Below are 25,206 nucleotides of genomic sequence, written 5' to 3'. Positions count from 1 at the left end.
TTATCACATTACATTGACTTCCTCTGTCAGTACACAGGATACTGTACACTGAGCTCTTCCTAGGAGGAAAGTGCAGAGGAAATACATTCTGGTTGCTGTCTATTTCTCAATTTAAATTTCTAGGCATAGATCTGTGCAGACTAAGAAAAAAAAAAAAAACTCACCAGTTTGACATGACTACCCTTTGTACCTGGGCTCTCCCATGGCAGATATCCAGGGGTTCTGTGCTGTAACCCGAGTGGCGAGGGAGGGGTCCGAGCTTGTGATGATCGGTAGTAGCTGGGCGAAATGGGATGAAGAGGTGAAAGGGGTCTGATGGGAGATGGTCCTCTCTCAGGGGAGGGTGAGACATGTCGGCTGGGCGAGGACAGCTCCGTCCTGGGGGAGAGGCTGTGGATGGGTGAGGAAAGCTCAAGGCGGGGGGAGAGGCTGCGGCTAGGGGAACAGCTCTCACTGCTGGGGGAAAAGGCTCTTGGTGATGCCTTCCAGCCCCGACAGGAGAACAGCGCTCTCCTGCTGCCTGGAGAGGCGGCTCGTCTGCTGGGCCAAACTCCTCTTGGGGAGGCCTCCTTACCAGGGCTAGGATTGGGGCCCAGGGGCTCAGTGTCAGGAGTGCCCTGCTGAGAGTGCCTACTGCAGCTGGAATGCCCTCCCGTTGATGGGTGGGTGTCTGACGAACTTGAGGATGGTGGGTCGTCATGGGATGCTGACTCCTCTTCCTCATCATCATCGTCATCGTTGTCGTCATCGTCCTCAGACTCCTCCACGTCAGAAAACTGATGTTCCTCCTGTTCCTCTGAGCCACACACACGTTCATCACTTCCTGCTATTTGTGCAGACACAGAAAAACAGACACATTCTTTAAATTATATTCCTTTACATCCATATTGTATCCTTTACTGAATGTACAAAGTCGTGACAAAAATCCTCACACTAAGGGACACGAAAACACATTAACAGAACAATTTTCAGGAAGAAGCACAAAGGGTTAGGACAGCGTACTGTATCTTTCTGACAAACCTCACCCACCACCCATCAAACCCATGTTATAAATAGACTGAGGATGAAAAGACCGGAATTTAATTGAATAGCACCATGCCTCTATTCACAAACTATCTCAACAGCCTTGTGAATGGAAAGATGGTTTAAATGGCGCGTCCTTGGCTGTGATGAGTGTAGTCTGTCAGCAAGAAAGACAGCAAGGGGAGGGGTAGTAGAGGAAGGTTAGGGAGGAAATGGTGAGGTGGCTGGCTTTGAGGCTCTTTTATGGCTTTGACGGGGGGCAGACATAAGTGTTGGAATGCGTATTGTCATACGCCAGCAACACATCCTTGAGAAGAAGGTATACTTGCCAGATGGCTGCAACTACATCAGGAGAATGTGAAATGCTCTGTATTTTTCATTCATTTATCTTATACGTTTTCATATTACTTATGCAAGGCCAAAGGGAGGAGAATATAACATGGTGTTACATAAGCTGTCAGTGCTGAGCAGCTACAATTCTTCACAGGCAGAAGTTCATCCAGCTGTGTTCCAATATTTCTTTACAGTGGATGGGAAATATGTGAGATGCCTCTCCATCCCCTCCCTAAGTACCTGTTTCCTCACTCTCTGGCTCGTCCAGTGATGACTCAGATACTCCCATTGCCTGGCATTTTTTCCCATGAGCCTTTGACTTCATGTGTTTTGTAAGGTTCCCTAGGAAGGAACAAGAAAAGCACATTAAAATTGCCCTCGAATCAAACAGGGCAAGGAAAATGAGGATATTTCAACAACAGAGCTAAAATGTGATCACTGGACATAAAGTATATGGGTATAAAAAGCAATACAAATCATTTTTAAGTAACTTTAAATTGTCCCCTTACCTTTGGTTTTGAAGGCAAAGTTGCAGTGTTTGCAAATGTACGGACGGACATCGGTGTGCGTTCGGATGTGCTTTTTCAGCATGCTCGGCTTCTTACAGCGGATGCCACACTCTCCACATATGTACTTGCCCCTGCCGCGACCTCTCACATAAACATACTCCTCATTGGACTTATACCTAAGAAATTGAGAGAGAGAGAGAGAAACAGAAAGATAAGACATTTGATCACAAATTAGGATTACTTTCATATAGACCACTGGTTTCACTGTGTGATGCAATGTGCGCAAATACCTAGCTTCTTCACTGACCATCCATATAAAATTTATATTGAATTGATTTAAATTGAATTGCATTTTAAAGCTGCATTAGTTTATTTTTTGGCCACTGCTGAAAACACAGCATTAACATATTTTCATCCTGTAAAGTTATTATGTTGAACATCTTGGCAAACAGTTGCCTATTTACACATCCAGCAGTTATAGAGCAACATTAGAATTCATTTGGAGTTGTGTTCCTGGCCACCTGTCAAATTTAAGTCCAATATTCACTCTTCTCTCTTTTTAGCTTTATTTTGGTCTCCACCAACTCCTTAGAAAATATCTGTCTCTTTAGCTACTAAATGCTTCACAATGTTCACCAGCTAGTTGCTAACTTTGCCTGTAGGTAGCATACAGTGTTTTACAGAGCTTTTTCCCTGAAAACAGCTGCGTGCAGCTGCTAGAAACAAGGTGATGAAAGTGGAATTTGCAGGGCGAAAAAACAAAACAATGTGCTAAAAAATGCTCTGTAGAGCTGATGGGAACTGCAAAGCTTGGTGATAATTCTCTGTGACTTTGTCACTACAAGCACTTGCATTACACAATATTCAAATAATGTAACAACAACAAAATATTGATAAGTGCAGCTTTAATAATGATTGTGGATGTGGGTTTGTGTGCAGCACAGATACATGCACACATGTGCACCCAAAACACACACACACACACACACACACACACACACACACACACACAAGAGAAACTGGAAAACAAGGCTTTCTTTATGGAGGCGGGTTGGGGAAGCCCCACCAAAACCCCAGCAGCACTGAGTCCCTTGGCTGTTCCCTCCACTACACCCTGGGCACACAGAGAATACCAGCTATTCTGCTGCAATCGGGTGGCCCTGCCAACAACAGCAGCAGCAAAAGAGAGGGAAGGGAAGCCTGGCTATGGCCCACAACCTAAAATAGACACTATATATAAAAATCAAGCAACACATTTAGGTCTAGTCTATAAAAACATTGTTTATACACAATCTTGATGTTTACCAAAAGCCTATTTGTGGACACAGAGGACCACAGACATTTTATATCTGAATGAATTGTCCTCTATGAAAAACTCCATTTGCCCTCACTACTCATGAAGAGATCTACAATCTATTCTGAATTGTAAATATCCAATGTGTGTTGACCGTGTTTAATTACAGGATATATGCACCACATCTACAAGAACTAAGGCTGTGAATGCTCCCTGTTGTATAATAGAACCACCAACAACAAATCATAACAAATTGTTACACAACTGTAAAATAGTCTCAACAGTGGCATTATGTTGTTTTCATTGAGGAGCTGGCTACTGTTTACTGGCATGTATTTCTTGCCACTGCTAAAAATATCCACCCACATCTCAGGAAAAAACAAGGCAGAAGTTGCACTTCACACATTGAGCATTAAATCAGCAGCACGTCTCTCGGTAAACTCCACCGACAATCTGCCCCTGGTTATACTGTAGCTTTATGACCGCCAAGGCAGATTGGTGGAGAGAATATCGCTTTCAACCAGGGTGTGAATGATTGATAAGGCCATTGAATTTCAAAGCAGCAACAACTGAATAACAGTAATAGGCAATACTGCAGGTACTGAAACATACTTCGATCACTATTTGGCCAGAAAGGAGTTTGACATAACTAATCCTGCTGTAAAATGTTGTAAACTCTGCTCACAGGAATGGCTCTGTCTATTTCACCACTGTGGTTAAAGTGTTGTGACAAATCTGCAATGCTAACCACTTACACTATGGAAATCAATCTGCATGTTTTAACAGAATCCAGAAGGAGACACTTCAGCTTGCGCTCACTAAGGATTAAAGCTGGTGTTCCACGGATGTTTGCTGCCACCAAGAAGGAACAGCTATGTTTGCTTAATTGCTAAGACATGTGTTATTAAGGAGAAAGCTGCCTTGATCCAGTATCTGTAGCAATGTGACCCCTGCACCCATCTTTCTTAAAGGGATCTCTGAAATTGGATCAGGATGAAATCGTGCAAGTCAGTGGAACATAAACAAAGCTGTATGATGCACATTCACATTCAAAAGTGTTACTTGTTCTCCAGAATAATATGAGTGGCACACAGTCATGATTTCAAAGTGTTGACAAAAGGGAGATAGGGATAATGAATCCTTACAAAGTCAGGGTACAAAACATTCTGCTGTGTTCAAGAGGGAGTAGCTGTGCTTATTTGCATGCATGGACAAAATACAGCAGGACATCAAGGGGTGTAGGTACACAGAGAGAGGAGGTTGGGAGGTAATGACGAGAAAATAATACACAGGTAAGTAAAACTGGAAGAGCTGCCAGAGCAGCACAGGCAGCATGATGGTGGTATGAGTAAGACAGAAGACAGGAAGAAGGGAGAAAGCTGTAGGCTGTTTATGGATGAAAATGCACTTCCTGAAAAGTGTGTAATGTGTGGCTGCAAATGATAAAGACTGGTAATTAGTGCCTTATCTACTGTTAAGCAGACAACTCCTTCACACTCAATCTGTGAGCACAGTAACACAAAACACAAGCCTCAATGTATAAGTGTTGACACACACACACACACACAAGCAAAAACCATTCCTTAAATATCTCTAAAATATTTTCCATCCCAATCAAAAGGAAAACCAGTGTGTTTTGAAATATTCATTAATTGGGAACCTTTCACCTTTATCTACTACTTCATCTTTACCATCTTTCATCTTCTACTACTCTACACATAATCAGCTGCTGAGGAAACTTTCAGCTCTTAACACCCGCAAACATGGGAAAGAAGAGAGGCTGCACAGGAAAAAAATCACTCAGACATTTATAGAAGGCACAAATATGTGAATAGGTGAATGCAGTGAAGTGTACAGATGCGTACTGGTTTAAAGTCAAACACATTCACACATGGTACACAAACATGACAATCTATGACTATCATGACTATGATACTGATTTCTTGCAGAACTGCTTCATACCATTCTTCTGTGTCTTTTTAGTAACTTATATAACTGTAAAAACAGGTATTATGGAGAGTCTCACAAAGTGAAGTGACAACCTTTTCCCCTTCACGCGCGCGCGCGCGCGCACACACACACACACACACACACACACACACACACACACACACACACACACACACACACACAGCTATCTCTCCAAATTAACTAAACTTAACACTTCTAAAACACAGACATTCATGCCAGCAATAAGAGGAAAAAGCTTGGCTGCAGGTACAAATGAAGTCCCTGTGGGTGCCACTGCCTCCCATCTGTTACTGTAATTCTCTGTGCAATCTTGTCAGTTTTCCATAGTTGCTGTTTTGCTGTCATTAGGCGTTGGTTTGTGACAGAAGAGCAGATCACTTGTGTAATGAGGCACTGCCATTATTCACAAATATTGAAAATATAGAGCCAGATAGAGCTCTATATTAAAATAAAAGATGTGCATTTTAACAGTCTCTTGTAGTTCTTACCCGCCTTCAAAGATGCGAACACGAGAAGCCTCGCTCTGTTTGGAGGTAGAGGGTCCTTCCTCTTCTTTCATCTCTTTATTCTCCTCCTTTTCATGCTGCTGCTGCCGCTGATCCTTTACTTTGGTGAGGGTACTGGGTGGGGTGGCATGTACCTACACTCAAGACACACATAGAAAAATTCAAAACAACTTAAAATAAAATGTTAACTGTTTTCTTGTTAAAAGATTACTCCACCAATTTTCCTCCTATAACATTTTCGGACTCATGATGGACAGTCTAATAAAAAAAAGAAACACAATTGATGCAGCAGAACCAGATTCCGCATTTATTTATTTCATGCATTCTTCTTCCTTGTCAAGACCCGACGCCTACATTACCCACATTGCAGCTCGAGCGCTGACAGTTCAGTCAGAGATTCAGGTGTGTTATGCTAGTAGCGGATAATGGAACCATGAGTGGTTAGCCTCAAGCAGTGATCACATCATTTGAGGCAATTTATCAGATTTCACACAGCTCCCTTTGGAGCAACAAAAGGCTTCATACAACTTTTTCACATATGCAGTAGCACTCCCCAAGACCTGTAAACAGACTTTGATGTGTAAAATGTGTACCCCTTTAAGCACATTAACGGTGTTATATGTAAAACCTACAGATTAGTTAAAAAAAGACAATGGTATTATATTCTATAGAAGTTTAGGGTCTCTTTAACAGAGTGATCTACATTAACCTAGAAATACACGTATGTAAATGTATATTGTGGTTATGTTTACCTCTGACACACGTGGGGTCCTGCTACTGGCAGGGGCCAATTTGCTTTTGGCCGGGGCCATGGCCATGGTGTACGTCTCTGAGCTGTGCTTCTGTTTGGAGCACAGTAGAGACAACGCCACCTTAGTGCTGAGGCCTGGCAAGTTGGGGTTGTGAGCACTGACGCTCCAGGTAGAATAAACTGAGGTGCGGGGGTCCCTCAGGGCAGATGGGTTGGGTTTGACATAGTTCAGGTAGCACCAGTTGACTGAGGTTGAGGTGTGGAGACTGGGGTATGAAGGAGTGCTTGGTCTTTCAACCCCTTCTTCCACAACAGACACCTCTTCTTTTTTTTTACTTGTCTTCTCAGTTGACTCCTTCTCCTCCTCCTCCTCCTCCTCCTCCTCCTCCTTTTCGTCCCTATTATGTTTCCTTGGTACTTGCTCCTGCTCCCCCTCCACTTTCACAGTTGTCACTTCTACCCTCTCTGGCTGTTTCTTCTCTCCCTCTTCCAGGTTTCTCCCAGTGGCTTTACTTTCTTCTTCCCGCCTTACCTTCTGTTCTACATCCTCCTCCTCCTCCTCTCCTGCCTTATGTTGCTCCCCCTCTCCTTCCTCTTTTACCCTTTTCTGGTGACGTTGGGCCTCTGTGCTGAGCTCCAGACTGGCTGCAGGAGAAAGCATGCGTTTACTTCCTCCAGCCCCCAATGGACTGTATCCCTCCCCAGATCCTGAGGCCAGCTCTGCAGGCAGAGACAGGGGAAGAAGGCTCTTGATGTCTGGGGAGGGAACCTTCAAGTAGGACCTTTGTAGCTTGTCCCGCTCCACCTGGCCCATGATGACCATAGCTGTGCAAGAAATGGGTTCCTGTGAGCGAGTGGAGGCCAGGATCTGGGACAGGGTGGTATACATGGCACTGGCATAGGTAGGTATATGGGTCTGGAGTCGCACTGGCACCACAAGGGACACTACTGGTGTAAGCTGTGCCAGGCATGTGGCAATGACTGGCTGTGGGTGGTGGTAGGAGATTGTTACAAGAGATTGATTGGTAAGGGCAGAAGACATGGAAGAGATGGAGGGTCTACTCTCTGTAGTGGGAGAGGAAGGAACATGTGTGGTAAGTCTTGGAGGAAAAGGCAAGTACAGAGCCTGACTAGCTCTAGTCCTGGAAGAGAACTGGAGAGGAACTAGAGCAGAAAGCTGATGGAATGGTATACCCAACCGTTCTGCCATGTGGATCTGCGCTGGATGTATCTGTATAGGTGGAGGTCCTCTCTCTGAATGTAAGAAGGCTCTGTGGATGATTTGGGTGGACAGTACATCAGTGATGGCTGTCGTGACGGGGAGTAACTGGGATAGTGATCCTGTGGAAAACGTTTGCTGGCCTCTGGGCTGCAAAGGGAGCACATCCTGAGAGTGCGGGAAGATTTGTGGGTGTAACAGCTGCAAGGCTTTCCCTGTGGCATCCAGGCTGAACCGGGAGCTTGCCTCGGTTGAGTAGAGAGGAGAATGGATGGAGCGAGAAGGCCCAGGCTTTGGACTCTCTGCTCTGGACAACTGGCTCATGCTGGCCCCCTCCTCCTGCTCAGGTTCCCCTAAGGTGGCATGCTTCACAAGGAGACACTTTCTCCTTTCTTTCCAGGAGGATGCAGACTGCTGAGGGGACAGAGACCCATAGTCAAAGGACTTGCTTCTGGTCTCTGACATCTGCTCTGTTTGTTGGGGGCTGATTGGGGCCTGCTCTGAGGCTGAGCGCCTCATCTCTTTGTGGCTTTGGTGGTGTTGGTGGGAGGCAGATGGCACCATCAACATCTGGGAGCTTTGGCTACAGGAGGCCCAGATGGCAGGCTCTGATCTTGCTGTGTCCTCAAAAGAAGCAGAAAGGCTTGAAGTGTGTGAGATGTTGCTCTCTTGACTGGGGCTGCGAGGCAGAGACACAGACTCAAAGCTAGACTCCCCAGAGGACTGGGCTGCTTCTGCCAGGCGGAGCCTCTTCTTTTTTGGTGGCAGTTTCTCTGCAGGGAGCTGGGCCAGAGTCTGGCTACGCTGAGGCCACTGGAACTCCTCCACCCTCTCTGCCTCCTATGACAGACAAATTGTTTACTAATTTAACATTCCATGTAAGAAAGGGACAAAGACTGCTCACCTGCTAAATAATGTTCTTAGGATGTAGAATAATTTATATCAAAAAGAAAACACCCTTAAATTAATGCATGTTTCACATTTATTTAACATGAAACATGCAATGATTGAAGGCCCTTACTTTTGAGGGGAGGCAGATGAAATAGCAAGGCAGTCAAATTGTATAAAATGTACAAAAATATACAGCCAAATGCTACTTTAAATAATCATGGACCTTGGATGAGGATGCTGTCACTGGCGGTGACACAGATGGCATGTCAGCATCAGGCTCCACAGTAACAAGGATCTCTGGCACTTGGATGTTTGGCTGGCGGATGAGGCGAGATGTAGAGGGTGATGGTTTTGGCTCGGCTTGTTGTGTTTGCTGACTCTCTCTGAGGTCTGGTTCCTGACTTTCCATGGATATACTCTCCTGCTTCTCAAAAGAGCTTGTGTGTTGGATGACAGACACACCCTTCCTGTCCTGCTGCTGCTGTTGTTTTGGCTCAGTCTGTAAAGAAACACCTAGAAACAAGCAAAAGAAACAACAAATTAGCTAACATCATATTATATTTGTATACTGCTTTTGAATGATGACATTTAATTTTCTTTGCATTTCATTCCCTTATCTGTAGTGTAGTGTAATTTCACACAGTAGTTTTTCTTTGTTTTCTTTGCTTTACATCAATGATGTAGATGCAGATATTGACTTGTATGTATCTTTTCTTTAGCTATTCAGGTTTCTCAGATGTTAAAAGAGGATGAAATGGTATGAAAAAAAGAAACTTATAGCTCACACTGCATACACTTGCTTCTGCAAGGATACATAAACAAACCTGAGAGGGCCTGGCTGTGCTCTGGTCTGCTTGGCACAGGAATGAGGCCTGCAGAGCTGCCTGACATGGCTACATATCCAGGGCTGGGAGGATCCTCCTCCAGGCTTTCCTCTTTTCTCCTTTTCCTCACAGCCATGGCCAGTGCTCGGAACTTATAGTGCATCATCATCTGGGGGCGATCCTCTCTGCATGTTTTATTCACATCCCCGCTCTCTTGTTCTAGTGTTTGCTGCCCCGGGCATATGCCTCGGTGGGCCTCGTAGCCTTCACTGTGTTGAAAGTGGGCCCCACATGCTTCACATTCAAACAGGCTCGGAGTCCTTTGCTGTTGTTGTTGCTGTGGCTGCCTGGCTAATTCAGTGCCTCTGGCTGAGGAGGAGGAGGTGGAACCGGCCTCCTCCAGCATTACCTCAGCTCCCAGTGGAACTTCTATGGCAGGCTGGCGCTTCAGCATACGCTGGGCATGGCCAACCCTCATCTCTGCTACCACCGCTTGCTGCTCATCGAATGACTGGCAGAGACGGTAACCTCTGGGAGACATGGTGCCAGAGGTGGAGGGCTCTCCTTGGCTGGTAGATGATGGCATTGAGTGGCTTCTAAGCAGAGGCACTGTTGACAGCTCCTGGGTACCTGGTGGATCTGCCTCAGGATTGTGAAGGTGTCTCAAACCACTGGGGCCAGGGGCTTCTCCTTTGGGATCGAATGTGTAGGGATCTTTAGGGGTGGTAAATTTGGGTGACTCCATGCTGCTCTTCCTGGACAGAGAAGAGCGTCTGGGCTTTACACTGTCAATCTCACTGGTGTCTACTACCGCTTCATTGATAGTGATGAGCTTGGTAATGTGTTCTATTACTTTTTGGGTTTTGGGTACAGCAAAGGGAATGTTCTTGTCCTCTGTTCCTGAGGATGAGGAAAGTGAAGAATGAGGCTGCTGCTGATGGGGACTGCGCTGCTGCCCTCCCAGCCTTCCATATTTCCCTAGAATAATTTCTGCGTAGGTTTTGGCACTGGCGCTGGGAGGGCTAACTTGGCACAGGTCAGTGCTGCCTGATCCGGAGAAGTAGCCAGACTCTGTGCTGCCCTTACTGCCAGGGCCTAGAGAAGAAGATGAGGTGGAGAGGGAGGAAGGAGGGTCATCTGGAGAAGCCACTGGACCACGTTTCCTTTCACTAAGCCTCAGTGCCAGCCTTTGCTTGACAGCCTGAGAGTCTTCAGGCCTCTGGCTCTCCTCTGAGCCTCCCAGCAGCTCCTTACCAACTTTCCTCTGCTGGCCCAACATCTCCTTAGAGGAGGATTTTCTGTGTTGGCCCGTCTCTTCTTCGGACTCAGTGCTTTCTCCCTCTGTGTGTTCCTCAGGGTCTTCTCCGACACCACTGCCCTCTGGTCCACTCAAACTGGGATCATCACGACTGGACGCCAGGCCGGCTTTAATGCGATGGGCATGGGACTTGCGGTGCTTGTACAGGTTGCTCTTGGTCTTGAAAGAAAAGCCACAGGGGGCACAAGGGTAGGGTCTTTCTCCTGTATGGGAGCGAATGTGTTTCTGAAGAACGCTTGGCTTGGCACACGGACGGCCACAGTAAGTGCACACATATTTCCCTGGTTTTGGGGGTTTCTTCTCCCCTTTTCTGGGTGAGCTAACTCCTTCTACGCCCTCTTGGCTAGACTGAGATGGGACCCCATGACCATGCTCACCCCGGGTGGAGGAAGTAGAGGGGAGGGATGAGGTTGATGAGGAAGCTGGAGAGAAAAAGCTGCCTCCTGAGGGACCTGGGGTGTCTGAATGCTGCCATGCTACTGCTTGCTGCTGCTGTAACCGAAGCAGAAGGTCAGTGCGTTTGGGTTGACGATTTTGCAGGCGGCCCAAGGCTCTGTGTACAGGACGAGTATTAGGAGGCTGCTGGGGCTGCTGAGGTGGACAAGATCCTAGTGAGGATTCAGCTGTCACATGCTGCTGGTCTTGCCTTCCAGAGCGCTCCCCCTCAGCCGGACGGCTGGGCTCAGCCTCCATAGAGTGGGGAGGAGGCCTCAAAGACACACAAGGAAGGGCTCTCTGAGCCTCATGGGGCTAACCGCATGGCAGCAGAGAGGTCAGAGGCAGTGGAACATCGACAGACTGAGTTGTAAATCACAACGGAGGGCCTTTGTCAGTGTGGGCCAAAAGTTATTCAAGAGGACCAAATGAGGCATCATTAAAAGGTGCCCTGGAGCTGCATGGATGCAGGTAAACATGGATCATCTTTCTGTACAAAGCAGCTCTGCTTCTGTCCAGCCTCAGCCATTCTAACAGCCCTCCCAAGGTCTTCACTGTATCTCCTTTGTTGGTTGTCAAGAGTGTTAGCTGTTCAGCTTCTGAATGGGTCTAAAGAAACAGAAAACATGACAAAGACAAGGAAGGCCTGAGTTACAAAAGTGGAAACATATTAATACATTTATTAGATTCTCTAAAAAAGGTTTTGTCACAAAGGGCTACAGTATAGCAAAGTGCTGTAAAAACATTGCCCTGTTTTCCTCTTCACTTTGCAAGAAAAACAGAAATACGTTTTTCTAAATAAAAGCAACAAAACAAAGAGAGGTAATAAAGAAAAGTCCTGCTCTGCTGAAAAACAGCACATCAAAACACACAGGACCTTGTGAAGATGACTTTGGCTTCTTGACATCCTAAGGGTCTCCAAAAAGCCTGACACGCAGTCTGAAAAAGAGTTATGTTGGCAGAGTAGAAGGCCAAAATCATTAGTGTCCTATTATCAAAACTCCCTATTAAAAATTGCCCCCACATATCATACTATGACAAATAGGGTTACCTTTCCTGGTGAAGTGTTGAATGGGGTCAGTGTTGTAATGAGAACATTAGGAAGGTAATTGTATTTGCAACATGTTATTGCTCTCATCTGTTCTGGCTTCAACTCTTAATAAGCAGATAGTGTGCAGTGATTCAGGAGACAGAGGCACACCTACTGTAAATCTATTTACAGAAATATTTTTTTAAGAAAAATTTGGTCAAGATGTTCTGTTATTGCAAAACTGTCAAAAGGGATGGTGATTTGAGCACACGTCTAGTATGTGCATGTCCACATAATGTATAAACACGTGTGAATCTCCTTAAAATTTAGGTCAAATTAAAACCTCCCTTCAACTCGAGACTTCTGCTCATAACAGACAGATCTGATTCATATCTGACCCATGACTGGCCTACTCTGTAGGACTCAGCAGCTCAGAGCCAGCCAGGCAACATCCACAGCACAGGCACCAACAGAGGAGACCACAGTGTCAGGGCAAGGAGTCAAAAAAAATGTTGGAAATTTAGCCTATGCTTATCTGATCTGGCAGTAAATCTAAAGGGGGTAAATGGAGGGGTGCTGTTTTCTAGTGGATAAAGGGACTTGACAGCAACTGGGTTTCAGCCTATGCCCCTCAGCCACCAGGGTGCAGTGTTTATGAGGGGCCAAGAGTGGTTGCTTGTTATGAAGCCTGTTGTGAAAGGGCACCGTGAAACTTTTTATCAAGATGGATCTATTGTAATATTTCCCACTTACACACTACTAGAGAGCTATCTTTATGTTGAGCCAAGTATAGCTGATCATGGAGACTTGAGGGTACGATGAAATCTCCTCTTTTATCAAGATGTATGTTCTGTAATATTTCCCACTTACTACAAATCCTGCACTCTGTCTCAACTGGAGACACGGGATTCTTGTATCGCAGCCAATCAAAACACATTCTGGGAATGGATGGGGCCAATCATAACATTTTCACTGAGCAGCCATGCCCAACCACTGACAGTCCCAGCACAGGCTCACCCAGAGTATCAATCATCGTCTAAGACATTGACACTACCTGCAACCGCCAGACTCCAGTCTCTGGAGATCAGAGCTCACTGAAGGAGGACACCGTATGGGTTCACCTCACAGCTGTAGATCTCTGTGATGGTGTAGACAGCGTGCACCACCTCTTACAGCCAAGAACATACCGGGAGAGAGGATAGGGGTGAGAGACAGAAAATGCATAGATTTTCTATAATATTAGAGACATGCATATGAAGTAGGAGTAAGATGAAGTGAGAAGAGGTGGGGTAGAGAGAAAAGACTGAATCAGTGATCCATTGGCTGAATAAACAGGCCCAGCAGAAGACTGCAGCTTAAGGTGCAAGTGGTGGCAAGGCAGCACTGACAGTTTTTTTTAATGAGCCACACTTTTGCTCTCTCCATGTGTCTAAAAAAACACTCTGCACAGTCAGCCTTCATTAGAGTTTACAGTGGGAAAAAAAGAAAGAGAATCAGTCTTCCTCTTGGAAACAACTTGACAGATTCTCTGCTTCATCGCCACGTTCCCCCACATGTGCTAAGGGCCGAGCATCTGTCTAGTGTGTGTTTCTCCAGCAAAATTTTACCATCAACGCACAGCAATTAGTCAGCATAACAAACCAAATCAACACCACTAAAATTCACTACTATTCACTAAGACCTCAGTATGTGCTGGTGGTAGCTACACCTTTTTTTGCCTTGAGCTGTTGAGCCAGAGAGACGCAATAAAAACAGTAGATAAAAGAGGGGGAGCAACCAAGTGGATAAAAATGCGTAAAAAGTGAGTAGGTCTGGGTATGAAAAAGGAGGATGATGCTGTGCATAGAAAATAGAACGACTGAGCAGGAGGGAAAGCACAAAGAACAAGACAAATTGTCTTCCTTAACCCCCCTGTAATAAATGTCTTTGTTCATGTAGTTAGTTATCAGAGTGTAAGTTTAATGATCTCTGGCATAGCTGTTGATGCAGCCCTTAAACAGGACGATTAGACGGTTTTAAGGTTGGGGAGAGCATTGCTTACATTATTCATGGCAGTCTAGACTGCCAGCTCTGAGTGGGGAAACACACAGTCAGGGCCTTGCCAGGAAGATGAGGGAAAGGAATGCCAGAGTCTAGCCTACGTTAAGCCGAAACACTCAGACACACACACCCTACAGTGCACATACAGTGTACAGTACTACTCTCCCCAGAGCAATACCCACTAACACACAGCAGCCCTAAATCTACTCTGACACATCTGACCAGCAAATCAGCGGCAGTGCCCTGAGGTGACCTACCCTGGTTCCACTCAGCTGATCCTCCTGCTGTTTGATGAGGGGTTTTCCTTTCTCATCATCCTCATTCCACAGACATGACTTGTTATCAAGGGCGCCTATTACAGTTTAATGCACTATGAGCTTACACAGTATACACACCCAATAGAAATCAGTTGTTCATTGATGAAAAAGATATTATAATGATAAGACCTCTGGTAAAACACACAGGTTATGTAAATTTGTCTAACCTTATTGATGAGGGTGGGGCAAGGGTATACTTCACTCTGCTCTATTTTTAGGCTGAGGTGCGAGCAGGAAGCCACTGATGCAGCTGTTATACTGTGTTATGTTCTTATGAATGGAGATGTCAGATTAAAACCACAAATATAATATTAGTAGTGGCTGCAAAACAAAAAACTGAACACATGAGCATTTTATCCCCCCCCCCCGGTTTTCCACTTCCATCTTGACCCATTGTGGAACGGTCTCATGGCGCGATTGTTGTGTGAACTAGTTTCTGGTGTCTGTGCCTAAAATGTGATTAACGACCGGTCCACAGAGAGCAGAGAAGAGAATGAGTGAAGAATGTGTGCACAGATGTGTGCGTGGTTGTGTACATGCAAAGGGGCTTTGTCAGCAGAAACAGGCACTGATGCAGGTACCCAAGGGAGCCCACACACACGGAAGAGCTCACACTCACACATATCCTTCACACTCTCACACACACACATGCTGTCACACACACGTCACACTCCTTCCATCATCTCTGCTCTGTCTCAGTCCAGCAGTTATACTTCTAAATCCCATAAAACAAACATTTAGTTCAATAAGTAGTGCAGGAGCTTTGCAGCAGTTTTACAGTTAAAACTTCATTATCATGCACAGGAGAGTACGGCCGGCAGAGTTTGTGTTCATTTCCTCATCAATACCCGGACGTATTCATGCTGCTGGTAATGACGGATACAAATATGGGCTAAACATTAAATTACCTTGTGCCCTGAGAACAGATAAACCCTCTTAAGTGCTTTTTAAAAAATCTGCTGTCATAACCTCCCCAACACACAAACACACACACACATCTCTCTCTCTTCCCATTCTCTCTAACTGGCGGTAGCCTGGTGCAGGTTCCCATGGAAACCAGCCTACTCTGAGCAACGGCAGATGGAGAGGGAGCTGGAGGTCTAAATTTATCTCCCAGCATCCTTTCTGACTACATACGCACACTGGCAGCAGGAAGTGAGGAGGGGAAATGCTTGGCCTATGCGTGCATTGACAAGCTTACATGACCCTTGACATCTAACCCCCTTTGAGTGTCTAGGGGTTGATATCACAGCAAACAAATCATAATCGCAATGAAGCAATACAACATTTTATACTGTACAAGAGGCCCTGCAGCATTCCCAAAGTATAAGGTAAATGGAAAGTTAAATCACAGTCCTTCCCCTGCCACCACCACCAAAAACAGAGCTGTCAATCAAACTCAGGCCCAAAAATCCTAGACAGTCACACTAACCAATCAAAGAACCACAGGAAGAAACAGTTTGGTTTGATAGCAAATGACTGGAAAAGAAACCCAGAAGACAGAACCAGATGCCAGATATAGCATAAAACCTCAGAGGCCAAGACTCACACTCACCCAGGGATATCACTGCTGTCAGTAGAAGCCGCGCGCTAAGGAGGACGGTGTCTGAAAAAACATCACATACCAGAGCTCTCACTCACTCTCTTTCGGCTCTGTGCGGGATGCATCAGGATCGCTGTACCTCTGAGGCGAGAGGGTGTAGAGAAGGATTTCACACGGCTTTGATAAGACTGGCAGTTCACAACCGTTGCAGTGTTCACTTTGATTAAAGCCAGTGAACTGCTGGTCAATACCGGCCTTTAAATCAAACATGAGTGGCATGGCAGAGCCGGGTAATGCACAAGTCGACGGCAGGAGAAGATTGCACTGAGAGTTCTAATAATACCCCTGACAGCAGAAAATCTGATCCTTTGGTGACATAATCAACTGTAAAAACAAACTGACCACAACTTGGACTAAATTGCAGGTTGCTGGGTTTTCCATCATTTTATTTGTGGCCAAGACATTCACGGATGGAAATCAACTTTTTGTAGTCACTTAGTTTGTCAATTTAATTATATGGTCCAAAATTTGTCTCAGAGGGCTTTACCTCTGATTGGAGAGGAACAAGTTCCATAAATTCAGGGAAAAAGGGAGGAGGGGTCCCTCTTCCAGAACAGACATTCAATAGGAATCTTGTACCACAAAGGAGAATCTTTCCAACTTTAAATAAATCTGTGAATTTGAATCTTTGTATCATGTCCATACAGTTCAGTGACACCCTTTGACATGCTAAAACACCTCAGGTGTGTTGTCCTTAAACCAGTGAAAAAGAGTCTTTGACATTCACATAAAAGACAAAACTTAAATCCTTTAATTACAAAAGACTCCTCTGGGTGCTAAGGTGCTAGATTATAAAGTACCAAATGACAAATTTGCAATAATAAACTATCAAATGTGGACACAAGTCCACACAATTGGAACTGCTGCAATAACTAAATAACTCATTTGCCATAGCTGACAAGTAAAGTAACAATAAGGAGGGAAAGAGAAAGAGGAAAAGACTGAGGAGAGAGCGGAAGACAGAGATGGATTTAAAGAAGAGAGGAACACAGTGAGAGTAAGCCTGAGAGAGAGAGTGAGGGGAGGGGGGCGCAGAGAGAGAGAGAGTTTAGATTACCTGACAGAGCAGTCTGGTCTTCCCCCTCAGAGACGCTTCACAGGCACTGTGAGACAAGCAGGGAGAGCCAGAGAGTGAGAGCGGATATGTCTGTTTGAGTGGGTGTGTTGCTGAGAGAGGGAGCGCGAGAGAGAGAGCGAGAGAGAGCGAGAGAGAGAGAGGCTGGGGGTGAGGCAAAAAAAAGAGTGATGGAGAGAGAAGCAGAGAGGAACACTAAATGAATGTTTCCACTGTACAAATGTGAGGGGAAGAGGAAGATGCAGTAGCAAGAAGAAACTAAAAGTGATTCATATTCCCGAAGCATGAGTAAAATCCTGAAGACAAATCACACCTTCCTCTCTGAAACCACAGTAATAGCATCAATTTTCACATTTCTTATTGTTAAACAAACCAGGACAGTGAAACCACAAACATGCACCTACAGATTCAGGACAGGAGCATCTGTTTCTCCAACTCGCACACATTCAGCGGTGGTACCACGCTGCCGACAGATAGGTTTACAAACAGGTCTTACATGGGGTTTTCCCCTGTAACGCAGAACCCTGGAGGCGATTCCTTGCAATTATCACCTTCATCAGCAAAGTTATCTCATTGTAGTGATGGGTGAAGAATAGAAGAAAGAAATAAACAGCAGCCTTCTTCCTAAGAGACAAACCCTCTGCCTACATGAACATGTCTCGTTTACGTAAATCTTCCAGTTCCAGCCACTGTGCTGCATCTGTAAATGAATTCCAGAGTGGCATCCATTCAAGCAAGCCCCCGCATTACGCAGAAATCAGGCAAGGCCTATCAGCAGTGCAACATGAGAGAGAAACAGAAAGAGAAAGAGAGAATTGAGAATGAACGGAGGTCCTGCTGTTCCAAAGAGCTTTGCCTCATTGGCAGAGCACAGGAAGTGTGAGTCACACACTCTAAAATAAACACACTCACACAGCGACGAGCCGGCACACAGAACGAGTGGATGGCTGGGCTACTGATCAGAAGTCAGGCAGAGGGAACATGGATCGTCACAGGCCAGCAACACGTGGTCGCCTGGTGGGACTCACAGCCAGATGACAGGATGAGTCAAAAGGAAAAGATGTTTGTCTCCTTCTCTTATTGCCTGATTATATTTATTTTTCTTTTCAACCTCATCAGCCATACACCTGCTCATTTGCTCTCTTTATCAAATCTCTCATTTTCGTTTCCCTCTACTCTTCTCCTGTGCTGTTCCTGGATTGTCCACATGTCCCCCTATTCTTTATCCTCTGCTCTGTCTTTCCTCTCTTATTTTATTTGGTCCCAGTCAATAGGAGTGTTGTTCAGGACTTGGTGATTACCCCTGGCTCCGTGCGGCTGCTGGCTGACTGCTGTAGGGGACTGTGCTGGCCTGATGCTGGGCTACTCTCACAGGCTGCTGGCTTTGCTGGCCGAGGCACTGTATTGTGTCTGCCTGAATGTGCTCATTGTCACTCTTTACAGCACACACCTTCTATACTGTACTTCCCTGTGAGGGATCTTCACCCATCCGTCATCCCTTTGTCCTCTGTTCCTCAGACTGAGGGGTTCTGACAGGAAGGTGGGGGGGGGGGGTCAAAGGCCTGGGAACAAAACTGCCACTGTGGTGATGATTGACAGGAAAGTTGCTCTACACAGACGTAGTGATTAGCAAGGCCGGGGACCAGGCTGCATACACACAGTCTGGTTAGGAACTAGAGAGCTAGGAGGTATTACGTTCAACAGCCCTGCAAGCGACAACAGAAAAGATAATCATTTTGAACACTGGGATCAAAATGGGAAGTGCAACAATCGTGAAGGCGTAAAAGCAAGCTTTCATGATGCTATAATAAATGGTAACCATTGCTACCCACTGGCCCCTAGCATGTCAGGCTCACATTATGCAAAGTTGTTCTCATTTACAGTAAACGGAAACAAAGGATCTCCTGTGATATGGTCACGAGGCAATTTCACATATATACGACTCTTACCAACCTATACAATATAATGCAGAGGCAAGCAACACCTAAAATGCAAACATAATTCTTTATAAGAACCTTCATGTTGTTTTGGAGCAGCCACAGACTATAATTTGGACCAAATGAGTGGTTTGCGCATTTACAGACAACCATACAGATGACATATTTTTGGACTTTCACCCCATAAACTGCAGACACAGGCAGTTAAACGGGGCAAATTCGGGAGTATTCAGAGAGCGTTCTCTCTATTCTGAGGGCTGATTATTTCAGACGTGTGGTCTTCCAGTAAACTGACCCCCTCTGTCTATATGACTGTGGTATTATGATAAAAACAAAATCCATTTAAGAGGGAACCCACCTAGTGTATAAAAGCCACTGTAGCTCAGTATTGGCCTACCTGCTTGCATTTATTTGGAAAAAAACTGGGGGCAAAGAAGACATCCATCTACCCAAGTGGGCTCAGTCTTTTGGGAACAGCATGTCAAACCACTAAATTCAGCCATTACTTGGGTAAATGTAGCTGTATCATCACTTCATTCTCACCCTCAACTTGAAAATGTAACTTCATTAAACTTAAATACATCTTATTTGACATAAAGTTTAACTTCAGCACTTTTCTCCCAAGGTACAGCTACAACAATTTCAGTTTGATAAAAGACCATGAGAAGTGGAACATCTGTTGATGGTCTTCTGTTATTGAACAGATAAGTTAGTATTGTGCAACTAATGTATAAAGCTTCAGGAATGTCAAAATATTTTTGATATAGGTGCCAATATGATACCTATGATACCAAAAACCTTGCTTTTAGCCATGCAAGGTCCTGTCCTGGCTCCAGGGATGTCAGTGTCTGGTTTGGTCCCGACTGAAATATCTCAACAACTGTTGGATGGATTGACATGTATGTTTCCCAGAGGATGAATTCTAATTACTTTGTTGATCCACTGACTTTTCTTTCAGCACCACCATGAAGTTAACGTTTGTGGTTTTTTGTGAAATGTCTCGCCAACTATTGAATGGATTACCATGAAATTTGGTACAGACATTCATGTTCCCGCTCAGGATAAAATGTTATAACTTTGGTGATCCCCTGACTTTTCATCTAGTGGCATCATCAGATCAACATTTCAATGTGTCCAATACTTTGGTTTATGACAAAAATGATGCAAAGTGACATTCCCATCAGCCTCAGCGGTACTTTGTGTTTGATGCTAACAAGCAAATGTTAGCATGCTAACACACAAAATTAAGATGGTGAACATGATAAACATTATACCTGCTTAACATTAGCATTGGTGTTGTCATTGGAAGCATGTTAGCATGCTGACATTAGCATTTAGCTCAAAGCACTGCTTAAAAGAGTGCTCCACTGATTTAGCATTACACTCCTATGACATTGTCAGACTCACAATGGACAAAAAAGCCCACCATACAAGAACTTTGCCTGGATAAGTATGTTTAAAACTAACAAAACTATCATTTAAATCAGGAAATATCTCGTAAAAAAATAAGTAATCTGTGCCAACTTTCAGCATACTTGTGTTGACATTTCATGCTAAGACACAATTTGGTTGGTACTCAGAAGTATTGAGGTTCAACCACCAGGTCTATTGGTGCCTTGGCATAGACCTATAAACCCAATGAAGCAAAAATATCTTATATCTAATATCTTGGATTAGGCATTCAAACATACATATGTATATCCATTTTCACACAAACATACACAGACAGATATAATCCAGCTTGTGGAGAGCGATCTTAGACATGCAACCAACCGGCCTGCTAATGGAGTCCAGCATGCTAGTCTTTTGTTAATGCCAATCGATATGTATCCTCAGCAGATGTGATATCTGATCCTGTAAAACACTGAAAGACTGACCACCCTCTATTTCACTTAGCATCTATCTTTTTTTTTTTTATCTTGAGGGGTTTCTCTGCCTCTCTTTTCTCTATTTTTCTGAGACACACAGAAATGCACAATTCCCTCTTTGCAGCCACTCTCTCCCCATTTAGTTCTCAATTTCAGCCTCACATCACACTCTCATTATGTTTTCCTTTTCCATGGTGCTGAAGCATTAATAAGCGCTACTGTCTTTATATGCGGCAAAGTAAACTTCATGTATATTATGAGGAAGGCTACCAGGAAATCATGTCTCCAGGGTTGCTGTGGGTAGTGATTATGGAAAGTAGCCTAGCCCTGAGTAAAGTCCCTGATTGGTAAGTGATACCATATATAGAGCTGACACATGATTAGCAATTTGCAACGGTAGTGTAAACCCAGCTATTACAGTTATGCAGTATTAGTGTTTTCTGAGTCTTAAGCATTAGGTTTGATTCACTGCCTCAAAGACAAGATTGCTGTCCCTAATGTATGAAACAAATACATTAGGGACAGCAGTAGTGAGCAAACAGACTATGGGGCCTTTTGGGAGTTACTGTAACAGAAGTGAAACAGATACCGAGTGTCTGTCAAAGAGACTTCATCTGCCTTTGGACAGCTCGACACCAAACATCAAAACGCAGCACGAGTGGTGTGCAAATGAAATAAAATGGTGACAAAGCATGGGGGGGGGGAGTGGATAAATATAGAAAGAGGAACTGACATTTTCAAAAGCTGTCCTCCCTGCGCCCACACGTTTCACTGATGCGTGGATGTCAAGATCACAGTGCAAATTCTCCCACACAGCTTATTGTACCCGTCGTTCACAGTCGGCTGCTTTATATTTTATCTCAGTCATGGTGCAACTGAAAAGAATGAGGCAAAGCTGTGATGAGATGAATGTCTTCAGCTAAGGTGATTGGAGGCTCACTGGTAACTATACAATGAAACAACTCATTACTATGAAGAAAAATGTCCACCTGGGGTTTATAGCTTTCATTAAGCAACTGCAATCTTTTTTGGTAGGTTAAGGTTAGAAAATTGATATTATGTGCATTTTTCTGCACCATGGAATTAGAAATTGGCTGGTCAATGACAACTGCCTATGCATTTGTGGAGTGTCACAGCCATTTTTCATTTTTTTGTTTTCACTTAAGTTTTAAGATTTTTCTATTAAGTCACCCATGTGGATTTCTCCCCAGTGATGGGAAAGCCTGTGCTAGTTCCTCTTTCTGCAGCTGCTGTACTGCATCCTGTGTGAAGCTGCAGTAAGTACAACAAGCACTGCTGCAGCACTGTGCATGACCCGGAGCCATGCCTTATCTGCACATCTCAGTAACCTGTGACTATGTTAATTCGAGCTGTTAAATTGGAGCTGCTGGTGCTTTCAGTGCTGCCTGCACAAATACAGACACGGGAAGAGTCAACAGGTGGAATCTCAGCCTGAGTGTGTTCAAACATGAGGACCAGGCCGCAGAATGTATCAACACGGCCTCCGTCCCCGCCTTCCTCTCCCGGACTGGCAGAGGGGCACCCTTCTGATCAGGGAGTTTACTCAAAGCCAGGCCAGTCCAAGTAATTGCTACCCACAGTGACAAAAAACTCCATTCAGCCTAAGTGTCGGTTTACAGTTTACTCTCCCTCCTTCGCTGCATGCCCCCGCTGCCCATTCTGCCCGGTGCCACGCTGCATTAGTGGCCTGTCAACAGAGACTCTCCTGACGCATCAATGCCTCATCAGCTGCCCTTCAAACCCAATGCACATATACAAACGCCATGTGCCATAACCTCTGTTTATGTGTTTGTTTCTCCGAAAGTGGAGGTGTGTGTGAGCGCATGTGTTAGGGAGAGAGAGGGAAAGAGTGTGAGACAGAGAATAACAAGATAGAGAAGAAAAACAGTGTTTGCAAGTGCGTAGGAGAGAGACAGAGACATAGAGAGAGAGGGAGAGAGAGAGCTCTTGTATATGGTCATTTTGTGTTCTCAGTACATGGCTCGAACCCACAGTGGTGACTCTACCTGTCAACTGAGACAATCTTATAAAAGGCTATCAAATGTGTACGCGGTGTGCAGCCTCTATATCTTTAGACTGCTGCTCCAGGGCTGAGTGAGACAGCTCATCAATCACACACGACAATCAAGTGCAGCTAAAACAGTCTCTTGGTAAATCTGTGTGTGTGTGGGTGTGTGTGTGTGTGTTTGTGTGCATGTGTGGAATTGTGAAATGCTGAATCTACAGAATACATGAATACATGTTAACCATAAATTGCACATGAAAAACAACATTAAAAAACTCAAGATCAACATCTCTTTCCAGAAACAACATCTTGGTTACTCTGGATAATTCATAGAAGTACTTTCTAGAAGATAAATAGTCCCCATGAATACTGCTGACAGTGTGCTCTATGAATTATCCCAGATAATGAATACATTGTTTCTGAAATAGAAAAGTTGCTGTAGTTTTTTTTTTAAATGAAACTTTTCAGTGCTTTGAGAACCACAAACAAAAGTCCACTTACCTCCATTGTATTGAGGCAGAAACCTCAGAGACAGTACTTTTCCACAGTTTGCCAGTATCACTATACATTCTTTATGTGCTTGTTTCTGCACTTCATTGAAGCTGAGGACATGATTTTTGGAAATATTAAAAACCAGGATGCCATGTTTAAATGGCCAAACCATTAAATCAAATGAAGAAAACTAGATGTTTTGCAGATGACTTAATTACCTATTTGTAAAGCTTGGGATGTTCACTAGAATCTAAATAAAGTTCTGTCCGGTTGGGCAATGCTCGTCCACATGACTTGAGTTTGTAATGATTGATCCACTTAAGGTTTGATGAGACCGAACATGTTAAATCATCACGTTGCTTTCACTGTGCTAATCTTATCTTTACAGTAACAGTTGTCAACAACAGAGAGCTAAAGAAACAGAGCCTTACTGTACTGTAAACACAAGGTCGGGAAGGATTAAGATGTCAAGATGAATGTCAAAACCTGTATGCTGCTTAGTTACAAAGCACCAGGCACAAGCAAACAGACACTGGCATCCAATTTCTTTACCAAAACTCTTAATACAAGGAAATCGAGTTACTCACAAAAAAGCATTTTGTCCCAAGATTAAAATTACGGGACACCTTTATGTGTCTGTAAATCCAACATGGCCTACTCTACCGCAAACCAACTGGCCCACTTTGCGTTAGCAGACAGACAGAAATGTGTCACTGGCTGTACTCATTGTTGCTTGGAGGTGCAGTCTAGTCTGGCCACTAGGGAAGGCCACACACAGCCACACAGTCTGGTTCCAGGCTACGGTAACAAACCCATATTCCTGCTTCTGAATGAGATCAAATCATAGTGTGCATATAGTATATGACACGCACATTATAGATGAGCATTTTTCTCTCCCCTGACCACCCAGACTGTTCAAATTGCTCTGGAAGGTAAGCGAGCCCGAAGGTCACGTGACCTGCGTTAGGGGAATTAGCGGCGCATTCCTCCAGCTGTCATCACCTCATAACGAGCTGGTAAGGAGAAACCTGACTCCAAAAGCTGGCTCGCCACCTCTCTTCCTTCCTCTCCCACCAACCGGCTCATCGTCAGAGCTGCATCCTCCTGCCTGTGAGCCTGATCATTTGAATACAAAGCAGAGAAACAAAGAAGTCCTTAAAATAGAGACGCTGTGGCTTTCAAAGAAGCACACTGCAGAGACACAGAAACCAGAGAGAGAGAAAGACAGCGAGATGAGCAGGCTCATGGCGAGAAAGTGAGACACTGTATTGATGTAGGATAGGTGGCTGGATACATTGATTTCCTGTTAGTTCTTGCCCGGTTGGCTGATTTGTCATCCAATACAGGTTGAAGCACTGTCTCTGAACATGCCCTAAACTGGGCTTCACTGATTTCTCTGTAAGGATATACACATATTGGATCATTATGTTACCTCAAAGAATGTTTCCCCACTAGGAATGTTTACTGTAAGAGATTTCTTTCATGCCAGGTTACCAGATAACACTGCAATCTCAGTGTAACATCAGGTACATCATTTGCTCACCTCAGGACTGCAGATTTATCAAGCAGTCTCATAATGAACTGGCCATTATAGAGAAGATCGCTCCGATTATTGGTTCTGATTGGATGATACCTGTTTGAATCTGCTGTAAAATACCCAATTAAATGGGTGAAACCACATGCCTATTAATTTAATGTTTCACTAACCAGAAACGACCTCATCTCACCACAGTCCCATGGAAGC

At 44.6% G+C, this 25,206-nt stretch overlaps 1 protein-coding gene across 7 annotated transcripts in view; it reads right to left on the bottom strand.

The window, feature by feature from the left end:
• LOC122881531 (transcription factor HIVEP3) overlaps positions 1 to 25,206 on the bottom strand; it is a 40,546-nt gene that overhangs the window by 1,604 nt on the left and 13,736 nt on the right. Inside the window, exons 1-9 of one of the 7 annotated variants that reach the window (XM_044207823.1) lie at positions 13,159 to 14,801; positions 11,952 to 12,013; positions 9,322 to 11,683; positions 8,721 to 9,010; positions 6,389 to 8,446; positions 5,619 to 5,770; positions 1,866 to 2,041; positions 1,597 to 1,698; positions 165 to 826 (exon numbers count right to left, since the gene is read on the bottom strand). In XM_044207823.1, coding sequence (XP_044063758.1) covers positions 165 to 826; positions 1,597 to 1,698; positions 1,866 to 2,041; positions 5,619 to 5,770; positions 6,389 to 8,446; positions 8,721 to 9,010; positions 9,322 to 11,332 — 5,451 coding nt within the window. In that variant the 5' untranslated portion in view covers positions 11,333 to 11,683; positions 11,952 to 12,013; positions 13,159 to 14,801. Of the gene's footprint in view, positions 1 to 164; positions 827 to 1,596; positions 1,699 to 1,865; positions 2,042 to 5,618; positions 5,771 to 6,388; positions 8,447 to 8,720; positions 9,011 to 9,321; positions 11,684 to 11,951; positions 12,014 to 13,158; positions 14,802 to 17,121; positions 17,168 to 25,206 lie in introns of those variants that run through there. The other 6 variants (XM_044207822.1, XM_044207824.1, XM_044207821.1 and 3 more) reach the window with 6 other exon arrangements.

The sequence above is a fragment of the Siniperca chuatsi genome, linkage group LG9, assembly GCF_020085105.1.
Source record: "Siniperca chuatsi isolate FFG_IHB_CAS linkage group LG9, ASM2008510v1, whole genome shotgun sequence".
NCBI lineage: Eukaryota > Metazoa > Chordata > Actinopteri > Centrarchiformes > Sinipercidae > Siniperca > Siniperca chuatsi.
Note: the sequence above shows the minus strand (reverse complement) of the source record. Positions and strands in the feature narration are given on the sequence as shown.